We start from the raw sequence: 14,328 nt of genomic DNA on the forward strand, positions 1-14,328 counted from the left end.
TAAAAGCATTTCACTTGTATGTGTGTGAGCGAGCGTAACATTTTCAGTATGTGTGTGAGTGTGTTTCAGTGTGTGAGAGCGCGTCAGTTGTGTTTGTAAACGCATTTCACTTGTAGCCTATGTGTGTGAGCGTTTCAGTTGTGTGTGTGAGAGCGTTTCAGTTGTGTGTGTGAGCGTAACATTTTCAGTGGTATGAGAGCGTTTCAGTTGTGTGTGTAAAAGCATTTCACTTGTATGTGTGTGAGCGTTTCAGTTGTGTGTGTGGGCGTAACATTTTCAGTTGTATATGAGCGCGTTTCAGTTGTGTGTGAGCGCATTTCAGTTGTGTGTGTGAGCGTAACATTTTCAGTTCTATGTATGATCGCGTTTCAGTTGTGTGTGAGCGCATTTCAGTTGTGTGTGAGAGCGTAACATTTTCAATTGTATGTATGATCGCGTTTCAGTTGTGTTTGTAAAGCATTTCACTTGTATTTGTGTTAAGCATTTCATTATAGAATGTGAATGAATTTCGTTTCATATGTGTATGTGAGAGGAAAAGCACATGTATATGCATGGCAATTCTGAATAATGTCCCTAGGCACCTCATATGCAGCTCCACTCAGCCATTCACTGAACAGGGCAAATGCAGAGAGGTGTGTGTGTGACGGCAGAGGGGGAAAAAAAGACCTCGCGCTCGCAGGAAAGTACTAGCGACTTGGTGATGTGCGTGTGCGGAGCGCCGGCCCTGGCAGAATCCATCTCTTTAAATTTACCAACTTTTTTAAGTGTTTACCAGCTATGTCTGTACCAGCTATGGATACTTTTAAGACTGTCCTAAGGTTCCTCACGACCCAGAAGAGCACTATTGGCTACAGCTTCATGGCTCTTTTGACAATAGGTGGTGAAAGAATCTTCGCCATGGTGTCTTTTCAGTGTCCGTGCAACCGAGAACAGAATTTTGCCTATGGATTAACTTTTCTGCTGGGCCCTGCTGTCGTCTTGCTAGCGATTGGTCTCTTTGTTAATTCACGTCTTTGGCGATTTTACACTGGGTGTTGCCTCAACCCTGTTCAATTATGCCCCAGGGGTAACTTTTTGGGATGTTTGTCAGTGTTTGTAAAAGTGCTATCTGCAGCATGCATTGCCCCTATTATGTGGCTTACTGTAGCACTGTTAAATGGAACTTTTTATGAGTGTGCAGTCAGTGGCCTGGATGAAAATGTGGTGGTGAACATTTTCTGCCAAAACAAGACACCTACGTGCCGGGAAGAACTGCCACAAGTGCCCTGCACCAAGTTCCAGTTGCATCAAAATGAAAAAATGGAACTGTTGTTGATGCTGCGAGCCCAGTCACAGGTGAGCACAGACTATGATACACTCTTAAAATAAAGGTTCTTTATTAACATTTATCGTTACATGAAGAACCTTTAACATCCATGGAACCTTTCCATTTCACAGAAGACCTATATATTGCAGTGTTCGAGGTGCGGTCACAATGACTGTCATTCTGCAAATTTTCGCCAGCGAAATGCTTTTCTAATCCATGAATTTAGAATTTCAGGTGGGAAAGAAAGATTTCGGCACAGATTTATGCTGGCCAAACGATCCCTCTCAAGTCAAAATTTGAATGTGATTGGCTCATCATCACAACATCAGAAGTGGGAAGTACAACATTTCTGATAGCACATGAAGGCAGTATTAGCAGTGTTGGGGAGTAGCTATTACCTGTAACTAGATTATGTCATTTCATTACAAAATAAATTTACAGAGAAACAATTTGTAGACTAATTTATTATTTATGAAAATGTTAATGATAATGGAGTTACATCTGAATTTTTCTGTTAAAAGCTAGGATATGTTGAATAATATAAATTTGTTGCTCCGCCTGTTTTTGATGTGCACGGTGCCTCCTGCCATATAAAGGCTGTTTAGTAAATCATCTTGTTGATGCTTTTGATTGGTTCTTTGCAGGACACCACTCTGCCAATTACATCAATGCACATTGCCACTCAAAGATTTAGGCTACAACCTGAGAGTTGCCACCATGGCGCGGTATAAAAAGTTAGAAAAGTAATCAAATGTAATCAGTTACTTTAATAAAGTAATGTAAATAGTTATACTAGTTATTAATTTTTAATTTTATTTTTTATAACGTGACCGCACCTTAACATTTATGAAGTATTCCAGAGAGCTATGTAGTAATTTACACCAATAACTTATATATTTTATAACATTTAACTGATTGATATGTTCGCAGATACTTGGCTGTTCCATCATTGTCATATCTGCTATAGTAGCGCTGATCGGGACTTGCTTTAAGAACTGTCGCTCTCAAGTAAGCTACCTTCAGTTAACTTTCCAGAAAATCTACATGGAGAAGGAAAGAGAAAAGTTTGAGGTGTTTGCAGAAGACTATGCCACCAAACTAGCAGAGAGAAACCTCAAGAGTTTCTTTGACAACAAATGTCCCGAAGAATTTCCCTTTCCAAATCACAAGGCCTGGGAGGAGATCTCTGCTGTATACAACTTTACAAAAAGCGAACAATGCTACAGCACTCTGCAGAAATACGTGGAGCGCACAGATCGGGACTTTGGCCCTAAGAAGCATCCTGTTAAAGAGGGGAAAGATGGCATGGAGATGGATGAAGCACAAAGCTGCATGCTGGTAACTGAAATGCCTATATGACCTTGAAGAAGAAAAACTCTTTGGAACTTTTGTTTTTTCCTACCGCAAGACCCTAAAGAGTGTCTGTGGTGTTTTCAATACAACATCCAGTCTGCATGTTGTTTGAATTTCAGGTTTTACAAAGTCAAAGAAAGAAAAGAAAAAACAATTGTCAGTTAAGCCCTCTGTGAATCAAGATCTCTCTTATGCCTCTCGAAAATCATTTTCATAATTTCATTAAGGCGGTGTCTTCAATGCACTTTAATGCATGACAATCTGTTGTATACACAGTAATTTTTCAGTTGCACAATAGAGATTAAAATGTGCAATATGATCACTTAAGCCAACCAACAAAATACAGAAAACCACAATCCAGATTTTAAGTTTTGACAAACAGGAAAACCACCACATTTAGAGTCCCAGACACATTTCTTCACGGTCATTTTGACCCATATTTCAGTTCTAATTAGGGACCCATGTGATCAAAACAAGTTGATGTTAGCATATTTAAAAAAAATCATAAACAGGACCAGTTACTATAGCATATAAAAATGATTACACATGGTAAAGTTGTGGTTTCCTGCATGTTTGGGGTGTTTATTTCCTGTAATGTTTTGAAAGAGAAACTACAATACTCAGGTTATTATATATAATGGAAGGCAAAAATCTATTTGGGGGGGGGGGGGGGTTAATAATACTAATAATGTAATAATAACACCATTATAAACTTATTTATTGTAAAGCAGTTTATTTAAAGTGCATTTGCAAAAAGTGAAAAATTCTTCTGTAAGCAGCCAACTAAAGATTTTTAAAAGGAAGTAGAGTCAGAGCCACAGCCCTGCACTGCCCTTTTCACTTTCAAATAATAAATAACAAAACAACGTTGTACTAACCAAACCTGACAGAGATCAATAACATAGTTCAAATACAGTTGTGGGTTTAATAAAATAAATCTGCATCTTTCAATCAAAAATATTACAAAAATCTAACCTTTCATTGAAGTAAAACAATTAAATGTGGGGAGAAAATCTCATTGTAAAATAAATGTTTTTACTCTAGATCACATTGGCCACAATTGGCACCCAATAATTGTAAACGTCTCTGGTTACTCAACGTAACCTTAGTTCCCTGAGAGGAGGGAACGAGACATTACGTATGGGGAAAACCCTTTTCCTCGAAATGCTGAAGCCTGATTGAATCACTCTATTGCTTTGCAATAGCCAATGGCGTCCTGACAATCGCCTGATTGGCTGGCCCAGCCACTATATAAGCGATGTCAGGCGCCAAAAAACCTCAGAATCTTTCGACTGAGTGAGAGCTATTGAGGCTATGAGGAGGCGTTTCACACGGCAGTTTACGTAATGTCTCGTTCCCTCCTCTCAGGGAACTAAGGTTGCGTTGAGTAACCAGAGATGTTCCCTTATCGAGTCGGTTCCTCGACATTACGTATGGGGAATGTATAAAACCCCGCCGTGTGAAAAGAAAATAGAGTCGGCCCGGTACAACAGAGCCAATGGCGCTTTCGGCTGTAAACACTGGTATCAGCGCATTCGCCCCTCCCCCTTCAGGTCAGGTATCGGACCTGGTTGAAAACCTTGGCAGAGAGCCAACTCGGCATTGACACTGTCAGCGTCTCCCTTGTATACAGTCGAACCTTGTTGGACTACTGAATTATAGAGGGTGAATAAAGGCAACAATATGTTGGTGCTCGAATATATAGCCGGCGTGAATAAGCGGGCATAGATAATGGGGATAACACTGAAAGTGTGATTATGACCTTAAAGGCGCTATAGAGTTAACTTGACTCTGTATCGTCCCATGCTGCTTAGACAACCTAGTTGAAACCACGGCTGAAACACGTGCTGGGGTGGGGCGTGTCTTCAGGTGACTCAGTCGTCCAATGGCTGTTCAGCCTTCTCCTCCTGCACTGACAGAACGTGTGGTGCAAACGAGGGAATATCTAAATTATAAAATTTTGCAAAAGTGTTGTGAGATGACCAGCCTGCCGCGAGGCAGATGTCTTGAATAGACATACCTTTAGCCCAGGCCCATGAAGATGCCAGACTTCTAGTAGAGTGGGCACGCACTCCGATAGGGCAGTAAAGTCCCTGGGAATGATAAGCTAGGCGCACAGCCTCCACAATCCAGTGCGACAGTCTCTGCTTCGACAGCGGGCCACCTTTCTTGGCGCCAGCGAAGCAGACAAAGAGCTGTTTTGAACTTCGAATCTGACTAGTTCTGTCTACATAAGCACGCAGCGCACGCACGGGGCACAAGGCGCACTTCTGTGACGCTGGATCTGAGGTTGGCTCTGTGGAACAAAAAGCTTGTATCATCACAACCTGGGCCCTGAATGGGGTTGAAAGCACTTTAGGCGTGTAGCCGTGTCTGGGCGTGAGTCTGACCATACAATCGTCTGGACCAAACTGCATACAAGCATTGTTAACTGAGAGGGCATGTAGATCACCTACTCGCTTCCCACACGCTAGCGGGAGCAGCAGCGCCGTCTTAAATGAGAGCACTTTCAGTCCAATAGACTCAGCTGGTTCGAACGGTGTGTCAATGCGCTCTGAGCACTAAGGATAGGTCCCATACTGGCATTTGGCGAGGGCGGGGAGGATTCAGTCGCCTCGCTCCCCGAAGAAAGCTCGTTATTAAGGGGTGTTTACCCACTGAACGGCCGTCCAGTATACTATGAGAGGCTGCGATAGCGGCCACATAGACCTTCGACGTAGACGGAGAGCTGACATTATCCAGACGTTCCTGTAGGAAGATTAAAATTACGGGAATAGCACAATCCACAGGGTCTTCATTTTTGCTATCACACCAGTTCGCAAACACTCTCCATTTCAGTGCGTATAAGCACCTCGTTGACGGTGCTCTGGACTCTGCTAGCGTGAGCCAGACTCGGTGTGAAGCATCCAACTGGTTCACTCTACACTGATTTTCCACACTTGTAGGTCCCACAATTCCAGCCTGGGGTGCCATATGGAGCCCCTCGCCTGGGACAACAGATCCCTCCTCAGTGGAATTCGCTACGGAGGAGTTGACGACATGTTCATCAACTCCGGAAACCACGGTTGGTTTGACTGGGGGGAATGCGTATTTCTGTCCCGTGGGCCAACGGCTCGACAGCGCGTCCCCTTTCAGGGGAGCAGTCGTCAGCGAGAAGTATAGAGGGCAGTGAGTGTTCTCTTCCGACTCAAAGAGGTCTATTTTTGCTTCGCCAAAGATGCTCCAGATCATCTTTACTGTTTGGGGATGCAATTTCCACTCCCCATGAACAATGCCCTGCCTGGACAGCATGTCGGCTCCGCTGTTCAAGCTGCCCGGTATATGTACTGCCCGGATCGAGAGAAGTATCCGATCTGTCCACAACAGCAGGCATCTCGCCAAGCCGTGTAGGGCGCGGGAGCGCATTCCTCCCTGGCGATTGATGTACGCGATCACCACAGTGTTGTCTGTTCTGATCAGAACATGACGGTCCTTCAGAAACGGAAGAAAACCTGCAGCGCCAGACGAACAGCCTCCATCTCCGTCCAAGCACCGAACGCTGGTCTGCCATCGCAGAGGGCTCCCCAGCCTGACAGCGATGCGTCTGTGGTCACCACTATCCTTCTGACCACCCTGCCCATAGCAGCACCCTGTTCAAACATAGCTGTGCCGAACCAGGGCGTCAAGGTCTCGAGACATCCTCGCGTTATGACAAGGCGTTCTGTCCCTGCCCTCCACGCGTGTGATGGGGCTCTGTTCTGTAGCCAGAGCTGCAGTGGTCTCATATGCAGTAAGCCCTGCCGAAAGACGGAGGCTGCAGCCGCCATTAGACCCAGTAGTCTCTGGAACGTTTTTAAAGGGACCGCCCTGTCTCGCACAAACGAGGCCAGTGTATTGTGAATGGACTGGATTCTCTGTGTCGATAAGCGCGTGATCATCGTGCACGAGTCCAAAACCATACCCAGAAAGGTAATGGATTGGGAGGGCTGAAGCGTGCTCTGCTGCATATTCACAGACAAACCTAGGCGTGCTAAATGAGCGAGGAGCATCTGTTTGTGCTCCTCGAGTACACTTTTCGATTGAGCAAGGATCAGCCAGTCGTCGAGATAGTTTAGCACGTGCATTCCACTGAGTCTCAGGGGAGAAAGTGCCGAATTCATGCACATCGTAAATGTACGGGGGGCCAGTGCTAGGCCGAAGGGTAATACTTCGAACTGGAATGCAACACCTTCGAACGCAAATCGCAGAAAACGCCTGTGATGACCTGGATGTGAAAATAAGGGTCTTTCAGATCCACCACAATGAAATTATCCCTGGGCTGAATGTGCGCGAGGATCTGCTTCACTGTAATCATTTTGAACGATTGTTTTGCGAGCACTTTGTTTAGCGGTCTTAGATCTAAAATGGGGGGCATGCCTCTGTCCTTTTTCGGAACAAGGAAGTAGCGGCTGTAAAGCCCGCACTCCCTCTGTTCCTTGGGTACCATCTCTATCGCTTGCTTCGTTATGAGGGAGGAGATTTCTGCCCGTAACAGTGGGACGCTCTCTTCCTCTCTTCTGTCATAATCACGCCGTTGAAGCGGGGTGGTCTGCGAGCGAACTGTAGCGTGTAGCCGCGCTTTACAGTGTTGATCACCCACTCTGACGCCGCCGGTAGCTCTGCCCACGCGCTAGGTGGTTCGATAATAGTGACGGTGGTGTTCGCTGCGGCAAAGGCGTCGTGCCAGTCGCCGGCAAAACAATCGCTGCTTACAATGACCGCAGGTGATGTGTCTGTGATTTGACCCAAGGAGACATTTGAACGTTCGGGTTGCGCCGAGCTTCCGCTCCGCCAAATATCTCCCGAGGGAGAGGTTTCGCTTATGTCGCGGGCAGTAGTTAGTGGAGGAAAAGAGCTCTTTTGGTTAGGCATGTAACGTTTTATTGCAACATAACACATTGTATTTGACACAACATTTGAATGCACATTGGGATTCTCTGTTGGCCGCTGAGAGAACTCTGAGCGGGAACACGCTCTTTTGGCCGCCGGTCCGCTGTCGTGTGCGGGCCGCGCTCTCTTCCTCCTCACACGAACATCAGGAGCGCTGCACCCTTTTCTCCGCCTGCCGACCCTGATGATGAGGGGCCGACTTCGCCCCGAAACGGGGTTTCCTGAACTGCCTCTGACGAAGTGGCGGCTCCGGCTCGCGGCGCGGATTCCCGCTCGGGACAGGCGTGCGCCCAGCATAACCTGTCTGACGTTAAGCCGATGACGATCTGGACCTCGCCCTGTGAGGCGCATTCGATCATTTGGGGAGAAGATGCGGCATCATCTTAGATTGCTTCAACGCCTCCGTGTACTTCTCTGAAAATGGCTCCACCGCGACACCAAAGAGGCCCTGCGGGCTTAGCGGCGCATCCAGGAGTTGCTTCTTCTCCGCATCCCGCATCTCAGTAAGTGTCAGCCACAGATGACGATGCAGGACAACGAGGCTGCCCATGTTGCGGCCGTTTCCCTGGGCCACCTTCTTAGAAGCGGCCAATCCGGGGTCCGCCGCTATATGCAGTTTACGGACTGACTCTGGGTCCGGGCCTTCCTCGTCCAGGGACAGCAGGAGTCGCGTTTGGAAGACCTGCAGGATTGCCATCGTGTGGAGGGCAGATGCTGCGTGTCCTGCTGAAACATATGCCTTTTCAGCGATCTGAGCTGTGGCTCGGCATGGCTTAGAAGGCAGTGAGGTGGCTTTCCAACTGCGGGACGGGCATAAGTGAGCCGTGACGGCGTCCTCGACGGGAGGCGGTCTGGCATATCCTTTTTTCTCCGCCCCTTCCACTGTCGTGAGCAGCTGAGTCCCTTGAGCATGGGCCCGAGCTGAGTGAGGGGAGCGCCATGAACGAGTGAGCTCCTCGTGGAGCTCGGGAAAGAAGGGGGTGGGTCTCTGTGCGACGTCCGCCTGGTGGCTAGCGCCGAGGAAGGACCCATCCATCCAGCGTTTGGATGGCTGTTCAGGTGCCGCCCAGTCCAGCTCCATAACCGCCACTGCCTCTGCAAGAATATTCATTAGTTCTGTATCCAGAGAGGTTGAGGTACAGCCAGCCTCTGAAGGAACTCCGTCGTCCTCTCCATATCCAAATTAGACCATTTCCCGCGCTTCGGCCGGAGAGCGGGAACTATCCTCAACATAGGTGAGGGGGGGTTCTGGCACGTGAGGACAACGTGGGTGTTGGGCCGACGTCAAACCCCCCCGCAGAGCCCCTCGAAGGGGTTACCTGCGATCTGCCGGCCCGCGGCTTGACGGAGGCGGGCTGAGGAGATGCAGGAGGCAGCGGGTTGTCGCCGCGAACAACGGCTAGCCGCGCACGAAGGATCCTGATTGGCAATTCCTCACAGGCTCGGCAATCTGATCCTTCCAATGCCGCCTCAGCATGGGCTAGGCCCAGACACAGCACACAATCCTTGTGTGCGTCCGGGAAGTCGACTGGCCCGCCACACTCCTGGCAAAGAGACATCTTGAAATTTCAGTAATCCGCCGGAAAGCAAGAGGGGATTCGCAATCCGCGTGGTCCACTCTCGTAGCGTAAATCAACGACGAAACCAGGCTCCAGGTGAAGAAGAAAGATTCTGAGGTTTTTTGGCACCTGACATCGCTTATATAGTGGCTGGGCCAGCCAATCAGGCGATTGCCAGGACGCCATTGGCTATTGCAAAGCAATAGAGTGATTCAATCAGGCTTCAGCATTTCGAGGAAAAGGTTAAATTTTGTGATTTTTTTTAAAGGTCCCATGGCATGGAATTTTTTTATTTTATGTTCTCTTTATTTTATACTACTATTAATATTGTTAGTATGGTTTTTACATCAAAAATGTTATCATTTAGAAATAAATAATATGAATAAACACGAGTGAACTTTGCAATGTTATTCCTCTCACAAAATGCTTTCACCACAGCTAACAGCAAACACGACATCGACATGAATACAGTAAGAGCATCTGTTGAGCATGATTTCTAGAGCAGCGTCATTCAAATGGTAGTTTGGGCAAGTGTGCACTGCAGATATACGTGTGATTGACTGATCTGAACATTATAAAGAGTATTCTTTGATCGCTCTCTGTAGTTTAATAATTTAAATAACAGATTTATTTCGGTTTATTATTATCGGTTTCTCAAAGCCACTCTCAAAGCCAGAACTCCATTCACTCAAAATTTCTAGCCACTTGGGGACAATATTCAGGCTAGGGGAACTCATATTAATGTTGAAAAACCTCATACAATAAACATTTCATGACATGGGACCTTTAATTTTTTTTTTTTTAAACTAAAGATCAAAAGGATAATGTAGATTTATTTTAACAGCAACCGTTGCTCCTATTTACCAAAGGTGCCAATATTAGTGAAGGACACTGTAGACTAGGCATTATAGCCGATTGAAGGTTTATATTATTTATTCTGTTTTTATATATTATTTAGGTTTTTATTTGTTTGTTTTTGCAATTTTATACTGACTATTCGGTATTGTACTTTTTGTATTTGTTTCTTGCATTAAATTTGGTTTTTGTTTTTAAATGTGTCTAAATGAATCTTAGAATTGAACCTGGTCCGAACAGGTCTAAGCTTTTTCAGCAGATTTGACAGGATAGAACTCTACACAAACCACATCAGGAAGGCTTCATTTTTGTAGTCACTTGCCTGTAGCCAACAACAACAAAAAAATTATCCTGTGACCTAGACTTCCAGTATTGTCAGTTTAATTCATAAATTCCAGTGCATGCTGTAAAACGTTTCTGGAATGAGATGTCTACTAGAAAGATCAATAGGCTAGTAATAAGTTAAAATATAACGAAGTAGGCTAGTAATAATAATAGAAAATATAATACATTAATTATTTGATTGATGTTATAATTTAAAACTGATTACATCTAATATAATTACATATTGATTGGCATTTATTATATAAACATAAACTTGCTCTGATAGTGAAGTTTTTGGACAGAGGCTGGTCCGTCAGGCTATATAATCCATGCCAGATTCGAGCCTTTTGGCCTTTTCGCGTGTTTATTTTTTATCCATTGTTAATTGTGTATACAATATTTTTTGCAACATATTCAACAGCGTGACAGCACGAATTGCTACAATGGTACTAATATTTAGCGGAACAAGTAAAATCGATATGGGTGTTACTCACGCCACCCAGTCCCAGACACAAGCGCAGCCATAATTGATGATCACAGATGACATCGATGCTGGACAGGCCTTAGCACACGTTTCTTCCATGCAGCTTCTAATTTATGGACATTTGTGACATAAAATGACAGACTACGGCGAGGAGCAGAGGAATGAGCTAGAAGCAATAGAGTCCATTTACCCTGACTCATTTACAGGTAAGATAGAACGCAAAGTAAATGCTTTTATGTCCATAACTTCGTGACGCTTTCCGTTAGCTGCCTAGCTTTTCTTGAACAAAGTTAGTTAATCATACCCGCGACCTAGTCATCTCTTTGATAGCATTGTTTATAAGAGCAGATTGAGCTGTCAAAGGTTAACATTGCAAACGAGAACCGATTGTCAGCTATATGTCAAGCAGACTTTGACTGGGTAACTGATAAACATGATTTATGTTTACGTGCTGCATTTAATAAAATGTCGAAGTAACTGTTGTTGGTTGGAGATTGGTTGGCATTTGTGCCAGTCTCTGTAACGTTAGTCTGTGGTGACACAAACCTGTTTACTTCCAGGATGGTGGATCGTTGTTTCTCTCTGATTGTTTCATTAGTTTGTTTGGTTTTCTTTCCAATATCTATATTCATGCAGTGCTTTCCGAGAAGCCCACAAGCTTCACCATCACAGTTACTTCTGATGCAGGAGAAGATGATGAAAGTAAGTTCCTATTATCTCATAAAAACTCGAACTATATCAGTTCACATAATTAATGTTGCATTACAGTATCTTTAACCATCATTAAAGTTTAGCTCAGCTCACCACCACCATCACTGATTTCTGTCTGTTTTAGCGGTGGAGGTGACCCTAAAGTTTACATATGTGGAGAACTATCCAGATGAGCCCCCTCTCTGGGAGATCTTTTCACAGGAGAACCTGGAAGATTCAGACAATGAAGAAATTCTAACACTTTTGAAGCAACAGGTCCACACGCCTGGCATCATAAAGACATAAAGTGCATGTACTGATGATGGCTAACAATTTGTTTTGCTGTCCTTTCTAATAACCTCTTTCTTTTGCAGGCTGAAGAAAACCTGGGAATGGTCATGATATTCACATTAGTTACTGCGGTGCAGGAAAAACTTAACGAAATAGTAGACCAGATTAAGAGCAGAAGAGAAGAGGAGAAAGAAAGAAAAGAAAGAAAAGAAAGGGAGGCTGAAGAAGCTGAGAAGGTTTGTTGTGAGCATGTGCACAGTGTAGTATAACATTACAAATCCAAAAGCATATTTTATAGGTAGTTACCCTCAGGACATTGACTGCTTTGAGCTGTTAGACAAATTCAACAGAAAGGGAAAAGTCCATTTCATACTTTTTAGATCCATAAAAAAAATATGCTTAACAATTTTACTATAGTTCTTATATAATTAAAGATTTGTGATTTTAAATTACTTTCAATAACATTTGTTTAGCCAGAATACACAAGTACTGTGCTGTCAAAATGAAGCAAAAATATGCCAGAGATCTAATTACAGCATCTACCAGTAGAGGCCCACAATAACCAACAAAAGTTTGACCACTTGGATTGAAAAAGTCCATGGCTGCATTTCCTTTAAAGGTATAACTTAACTGAAGGTATACCATTTCTAGGCATGTTCCCCGAACTATACTTGGAGGTTGCTTAAGGTATACCTTCTTAAGTTCGACGTTAAGTTCGACGTATGCAACACGCAAAACATATAATCAGCTGCTGGCGGAGAAAAAAGAAAGGAGAGCCGCCAGCAGCTGGATTTCAGGGCTGAGGGGGTAGCTTCGTCCAGTTTGTCTCGACAAAGTTTGTCCAACAAGATAAAAAAACTGCTGAATTTGCTGTCATGGCAGGCAAAATTTATTTTGAATAGCATCTTCTGACATGGTAGCCAGGGGACTAAAGTTTTCACGTATGAAATAGTGCACATACACTAAATGGCTCTGCGGACGTTGCGTTCTTTGATTTAGCACGATTATTCGCTATCTCGCTTCCATAGTTTGACCAAACTCCCCATCACAATCATTCCCTTTAAATAGGCTCCTAAGCCTTTCCTGTCTAATGGTTTGCCAGCCGATGTACCTTTGGATAATATAATTAAAAAGCTAACAACCATTAGTGTAATGACAATTTTTTTTAATGAATATTTTAATCCTTGCATTAAAAAAAACAAAAAAACAATTCAACTTGCCTAATTGAACACTGGGTGTAAATTACAACTTCGGAATTATATTCATATAGACTGACATGTAAAGAAGCTTTTTGCACAGTGGTGACCACTAGTGGAATGAACTGTCAATAGTGATAAGGTATAGCTAAGACTGCTCTAGACCAACCTTATGAAAGTATGACTTTCGTTTCGGGAAACACATATTAACATTAAGGGATACCTAAAGGTATAACTTAAGAATGACGTAGTGTTAAGAAGTTTTCGGGAAATCCAGGCCATTCTGCAGTAACGGCTGCAGAACATTCAGTTTTGCCATCACAGGAATTATTACATTTTAACATATATTCAAATATAAAAGAGTAACTTAACTATACAGTATATGTTATTACTATATACAAATATTTTACAATATTACAGTTTTACGGTATTTATGTTCAAATAAATGCAGCCTTGGTAATAGACTAATTTCAAAAACATTTAATATCTTCATTATTTCAAATATTTGACCCCCAGTGTACATAGCTACTATTAAATGGAAAATGTTGTTTCATTTGACTGATCTTTGTTTCTGTTTTATTTTTCACAGTTTGCATTCCAAGGAACTGTGGTCACAATTGAGAACTTCTTATCATGGAAGGCTAAATTTGATCAAGAAATGATAGAACTAAAGAGTAAAAGGCAGAAAGAGGAGGAGCAGGCAGGAAAGGGAAAACTCACAGGTGAATAACTAACCTCATATTTAATAATCTGAATTACCACCTTTTGTCACATTCTGCTCATTTGTTTTTTTTTGTATTACAGGAAAACAGCTTTTTGAGACAGACCATAATCTTGACACATCAGATATCCAGTTTTTAGAGGACGGTAAGAAATGTCAATGGTTATTCATCTAAATAAAAGTTTTATAGATCCTATTTTCTTACTTTTTTTTGTATTGTTCTTCAAAATTGCTCTTTTTCCGTGTAGGTGGGAACAGTGTGGAAGTGGACGAGTCACTTTTCCAAGACATGGATGATTTGGACTTGGATGAGGACGACCCTGATTTCAACCCACTGGACTTAGGCAGCGATGAAGACTGAATTGCGTTAGCTCTCAACCTGATATGAGTGGTATAGATGCCAATATCCTCCTGTGGAGCAGGACTTCAGCTCAACTAAACAAAAACTTTTCAGTCACTACCATCTATGGTGCAGCATATTTTACGAAAACGGTCAAACATTGTCATTTGTACAATTATTGCCATTAAAGCCATTGACTTGTTCTCTTATTAATATGAATGGCTTAATTTACACAAGTTATGTTAAGTTGAGATTTCCCAGAAATGTGGCCTCAGTCTCTCAGTAAAAATAATTTAGTGTT

The 14,328-nt window shown here is 43.5% G+C and overlaps 2 protein-coding genes across 2 annotated transcripts; both read left to right on the forward strand.

The window, feature by feature from the left end:
- The first annotated feature begins 431 nt into the window (after nucleotides 1-431).
- LOC137083660 (calcium homeostasis modulator protein 5-like) lies at nucleotides 432-3,282 on the forward strand. Its single transcript, XM_067449603.1, has 2 exons — nucleotides 432-1,335; nucleotides 2,237-3,282. Exons 1-2 carry the CDS (start codon nucleotides 778-780, stop codon nucleotides 2,663-2,665), a joined length of 987 nt encoding a protein of 328 aa, XP_067305704.1. The 5' UTR covers nucleotides 432-777; the 3' UTR covers nucleotides 2,666-3,282.
- A 7,534-nt stretch (nucleotides 3,283-10,816) lies between these two features.
- Nucleotides 10,817-14,328, forward strand: rwdd1 (RWD domain containing 1). Its single transcript, XM_067449604.1, has 7 exons — nucleotides 10,817-10,995; nucleotides 11,426-11,491; nucleotides 11,625-11,755; nucleotides 11,854-12,006; nucleotides 13,556-13,688; nucleotides 13,771-13,833; nucleotides 13,936-14,328. Exons 1-7 carry the CDS (start codon nucleotides 10,923-10,925, stop codon nucleotides 14,046-14,048), a joined length of 732 nt encoding a protein of 243 aa, XP_067305705.1. The 5' UTR covers nucleotides 10,817-10,922; the 3' UTR covers nucleotides 14,049-14,328.

Source organism: Pseudorasbora parva, chromosome 7, assembly GCF_024679245.1.
Source record: "Pseudorasbora parva isolate DD20220531a chromosome 7, ASM2467924v1, whole genome shotgun sequence".
In the NCBI taxonomy this organism is placed as follows: Eukaryota; Metazoa; Chordata; class Actinopteri; order Cypriniformes; family Gobionidae; genus Pseudorasbora; species Pseudorasbora parva.

Excerpts from the sequence above, each read along its gene's own strand:
- LOC137083660 (XM_067449603.1), top strand. The coding sequence starts at position 778 with ATGTCTGTACCAGCTATGGATACTTTTAAGACTGTCCTAAGGTTCCTC. Across the intron at positions 1,336-2,236 it reads TGCTGCGAGCCCAGTCACAG|ATACTTGGCTGTTCCATCAT; the intron begins GTGAGCACAGAC and ends ATATGTTCGCAG.
- rwdd1 (XM_067449604.1), top strand. The coding sequence starts at position 10,923 with ATGACAGACTACGGCGAGGAGCAGAGGAATGAGCTAGAAGCAATAGAG. Across the intron at positions 10,996-11,425 it reads TTACCCTGACTCATTTACAG|TGCTTTCCGAGAAGCCCACA; the intron begins GTAAGATAGAAC and ends ATATTCATGCAG. Across the intron at positions 12,007-13,555 it reads AGGCTGAAGAAGCTGAGAAG|TTTGCATTCCAAGGAACTGT; the intron begins GTTTGTTGTGAG and ends TATTTTTCACAG.